This window comes from Notothenia coriiceps, unplaced genomic scaffold, assembly GCF_000735185.1.
Source record: "Notothenia coriiceps isolate Sejong01 unplaced genomic scaffold, NC01 NC01_scaffold00030971, whole genome shotgun sequence".
Taxonomy (NCBI): Eukaryota; Metazoa; Chordata; class Actinopteri; order Perciformes; family Nototheniidae; genus Notothenia; species Notothenia coriiceps.
In genome coordinates, this window is record NW_011363672.1 from 1 (window position 1) to 4,576 (window position 4,576).

The 4,576-nt window shown below is 41.4% G+C and overlaps 1 protein-coding gene across 1 annotated transcript; it reads right to left on the reverse strand.

Moving 5' to 3' along the window:
- Positions 1-277: 277 nt before the first annotated feature.
- LOC104959754 (importin subunit alpha-6-like) lies at positions 278-3,267 on the reverse strand. The gene is made up of 4 exons (XM_010787649.1): positions 3,200-3,267; positions 1,820-1,953; positions 861-962; positions 278-764 (listed from the first exon to the last, which is right to left on the reverse strand). Exons 2-4 carry the CDS (start codon positions 1,946-1,948, stop codon positions 642-644), a joined length of 354 nt encoding a protein of 117 aa, XP_010785951.1. The 5' UTR covers positions 1,949-1,953; positions 3,200-3,267; the 3' UTR covers positions 278-641.
- Between the last annotated feature and the right edge of the window lie 1,309 nt (positions 3,268-4,576).

The window sequence follows — 4,576 nt, forward strand, 5'->3', positions numbered from 1 at the left end:
CACTCGCGAGCTTCCCCCAGACCAGTAATCCAAACGAAAATATCTTCCCTCCGTAGTATTTTGATCATTTGCTCCGCTAATAATCAATCAGATCGATGGATTCCAGAGAAGAGGAAACTTTGAAGGCCTTTTTCTCAAAATGATGACTCGGTGACAGTCATTATATAATGTGACATATTTCGCTTAATATTTGGAGTACAAAAACAATCCTGATATCATTAGAAAGCTAGGAATCTCCTCTTTCCAACAGTGTATACAACTCAAAATGTGTCTTCGGGTCAATGCAACTGATTTCGATAGAGCAGGTCACATATTAGCACAAACGATTATGTATAACAGCAAAGTGATTGAACCCTATGCAAGGAAAACTGTGTACAGTCATCATTGTTTTATTATCGGACAGTGATCAAATTGGCCTTATGGGTTTTGGTAAATCTTCCATTTTATGTTGATCCTCTAAAATATCAAGAGTGCTTGCCTTACATCCATTTTTCATTACTAACTACAGTTTGAAATATAGTGGACATTGAGGTGGTATTTTGGAGAGACCCTTCATGTATTATATGAAGGATTTACAGTGTGCTACAACAGATACTATATGAAGCGGTGGCAGATGAAATCCATGAATGATAGCAATAAAGTCATTCTGAGATGCAACACCAACCTTTGGAGAGTAATTTCCTAAATTTCTGTGTAGCAATGAGCTGCTGGTCTGGGTCGTCAGAGAAGATCATTTGAATCATATCTGGAGTGATGACCCCCTCCTGTTCACATTAGAGGGATATTCAAAATGATGATCATGCTCAGATAGCTGTAGCTTTTAATATAAGGTGGAAACTGAAGAGAGAAGCAGCACTTGCCCCGGCAGCAGGCACTGTGGAGCTGACGTCTGGATCCTGGATCGGACACTCCAGCATGGATTCATCACTTGAAGGAACACACACATTCCTCCTCTTGTACAGCTGTGGGCACACAGTCACCGTCACATGGTTAACCAGCACCTCATATGTATAGCATGTTGGCTTGATGAACGATCCAACGCCCACGCACAAAAGAAAGGTGCACAGGAGATTTATCACAGTAGACCCTTTTTAGAACCTTTTGTTTCTGCTGTAATCTCCTCTTTAAGACACATTTGAAAATACTTTTCACCACAACACATTGGCCTTTTTTAATAGTTTCACTTGTTTATCTTATTGCTCTTTTTTGTATTATTATCATTCATTATTTGAAGACACAAAGTATTGATAGTAGAGTTTGGTTGACAGATAATCTATTGAAATGACGCTAAAATAGCGTAAATACATAAATAATAATAATCAGAAAAGAGAAAATAGAGAGTGAGAAGAAAACGGAATGGAACACAGGGGTTGTTGTTCTGGTAGTGTAAAGAAGCACAAACAAACAAAGGATAGTCGTCTCTGTAATACTGTATGTATTGTTGCCACTTTTATTATGTTTTTTATTTTATGATTGTTTTGTTATTGTGCAGTTTTTTTTGTAATGCTTTCTATTGACAATTATATTTTAAACTTTTGGCAGAAGACTTAAATCAAAGAGGTTTACTATAAATAACAACAATAAGCATTTGAATCTGTTAAACTGCGGTCCAACGTGTTTCAAACACCATAAAGCAACAGCTGAGAGGAACCTGAGGGTGTTACTTAGGTCATTTAGAAACCCCCACAATACCATCATACATACAGACCCTCGACCTTGATGCTGATTTGATGTGAAGTGTTGTTGTTGCGACGACTGTGCTGGGGATAATGTGCCAGGAACAGGTTTAGTGATCAGGAGGTTTAAGAAGTGTGTTTACCTGCTCCTCTCTTTTCTGCTTGCGTAGCTGTATTCCTTCCTCCTCTCTCCTTCGACGCATCTCCTGAGGAATCAAGGCCTTGTTCTTATAGCTCTTCATCCTGAACGTGTCTTTCCCCGGACTCGCCATCTTGTCTGAAGAGAAACAAAAACCGGCAGTAAATATCAAGGACACCTGCTACAGCAAATGATGTTAAGAACCACAAACAGCGCCCCTGCACAGCTGAGGCTATCATAGAAATTGTCTTAACAGAGAAACAGTGTAGGGGCCTTGCAGATACTTAGTTTGTTGTTATTCAATTATAACATTTATTTAAACATTCATCTTATAGGCACTTTATAATGAATGCATCAACTAGGTACGATACATCTGCAGGTGGATAAGCATACACACTATTAAAATACAAACTAAATGAGATGAATAGAAGTTGTCCTTCCTCATTAAGTCTGACATAGGGCCGATCACAAGTCCAGAAGAAAACCATTCAGTAGCAAATGTGTCACTTTGCTAAACACAGCCTACAGATAAACATGTCTGTATGGCAGGGAAGATAAATACATCTCCTGACAGTGTGATATTGTCAATGTTTTTCATTTACAAGGCCTATTGTGCAAATGAACCACAGCAACCTAATGTTAATGTGTGCTAACTGAATGACAAGACCAAGATAATACTTCTGGTCAACAGGACCCTGACACACTCGGTCAGTCACAGGCAGGTGTCACACCAAGAGTCACAGCTTATAGAGGGAAACAACAAAAAGATGAACTGGCATTTAAGAAATCTCGAAATGTGGATAAGCAATATATTATAAAGAAGCAGCTATGCCATTTGAAGCAACGTTTGGAGCTGAAATGGTAGCATTGTTGGTTCAACAACCAGAAAATGTGCACTTCACTTCCTCGTTATTAAATTAAACGAGCAACTACATTTCACCAGCAGCACAACTCGGAAATTGTAAAATATGCATGTTAAAGTCGCTGTTATCGCCTCTCTTATGACTTGACGATATATTGTGCAGATTGACAGACAGTGACATATCTGGTCTTAACGCTAACCTATTTGACAGCTGTCTTCGCAGCTGGATGCCAAAAACGCACAGTGGCGAAACTAGCTAATGTTAGCTGTCCGAGCTAATGCTACACGGCTGACATTAAAGGCTCACTATCACTATGAAGGGTATTTAAATGCCTGGATGAAGCTGTGGATGAACCAGGTGCAGAGCATCCATCCCGTCGCACTTTGCTTCACTGAGTTATAGAAACATCTCTCCGTGCAACAAAACAGTATTTAGGCCATTTGGGTCAGTAAACGCAACTGAGGGTTGGGGCGCCAAAAACATCAGTTTCTAAAAGAGAATCCCATAATACTGTTTCTTACCCAGTGAAGAGCTAACGTTAATGTACCTGGTAATGTTGGTAGCTACGAGGCTACAACCTTTCAGGCTCTCCCTCTCTCTTTCTAACAGGAAAATGGCGAACGATCAAAACTTTCCCAGCATACACCTCGCGTCAACAACATTACGCCACTTCCGTCAGCTTGTTCTTCGTTTTTTTTAATAACATTTTTTTTTATTTGAAGGATTTGACAAAACAACATGGCTTGGATATTTAAATCATCAATTATATCATAAATACAACATATAACAAATATATTGAAATGTAAAAATGTAATTAAAGTAATTACAACAAAGGGCTTTGGCCTCTTATGTAAATATTGTTCTCTTAAAGGTCCAGTGTCATGCTTTTCCGGTTATTACCATAGGTTATTACCCGTCCCCTTGTGTGTTATGAAGGTTTTTATGCATATAAACGGTCTGCAAAGTCACAAAGTACACCCTGTAGCGAGTAAAACTCTAACATAGAAAAGACCTGTCTGGACCAGAACGCCTCGTTGGAGATTTATCTTTTTCCATTGTTTTCTTCCTGGGTACAGTGACGTGCCCATACCACACACTCTCTCAGCGGCAAAACTGTGGCGCGCTTACACTGTAGGTGCACCGCGTTTGGGGGTGCGGGGGGTTGCAGCTGGTTGCTAGTGGACCCTCGCAGATGGGGATGCTGCAGCCCCCTCAGCATCCCCCCCTTCCCGCGTCCATTCGTGATGCCTCACTGTCTCGCAGACCCCACGCAGCAAGCAGGAAATGAACCCAGCTCACACTGTCCGCTCCTCGCAGCAGCGAGCCGCACAACGTCCCGCCATCACGGCACCCAGACCCCACGCTGCATTCTCATCTGTTTGTCATTACTGGTGTCATTTTCTGGTTGCAAACAATTGTAACACATAATCACTGATGTTCCGCTGTAACAGTGGTTGACTCATCAGAACATAGTGGGCGAGCTGACCAATCAGAGCACAGTGGGCTCACAGGGAGGGGGGCCGGGGGGAGGCAGGAGCTCCAACAAGCCGGACAGAGTGAATACACATAGCCTACTATACAGAGATGCTGTATGAGAAATCAATGTGATTTTGGAACATTGAACAATATACATCTATTCTAGTATACCTCAACAATGGAATTATGATCAGTAGAAATGGCCATGACATGGGACCTTTAAAGTTGCGTGTGTGTGTGTGTGTGTGTGTGTGTGTGTGTGTGTGTGTGTGTGTGTGTGTGTGTGTGTGTGTGTGTGTGTGTGTGTGTGTGTGTGTGTGTGGTGTGTGTGTGTCTGTGTTGTTGTGTGTGTGTGTGTGTGTGTGTGTGTGTGTGTGTGTGTGTGTGTGTGTGTGTGTGTGTGTGTATTGTTGTTGTTAGAG

Bases quoted from the DNA above. Each gene is read 5' to 3' on its own strand.
- LOC104959754 (XM_010787649.1), bottom strand. From the start codon at position 1,948: ATGGCGAGTCCGGGGAAAGACACGTTCAGGATGAAGAGCTATAAGAAC. The intron at 963-1,819 runs GTAAACACACTT...GTGTGCCCACAG, and splicing joins AGCAGAAAAGAGAGGAGCAG to CTGTACAAGAGGAGGAATGT. The intron at 765-860 runs GCAAGTGCTGCT...TAATGTGAACAG, and splicing joins CCACAGTGCCTGCTGCCGGG to GAGGGGGTCATCACTCCAGA.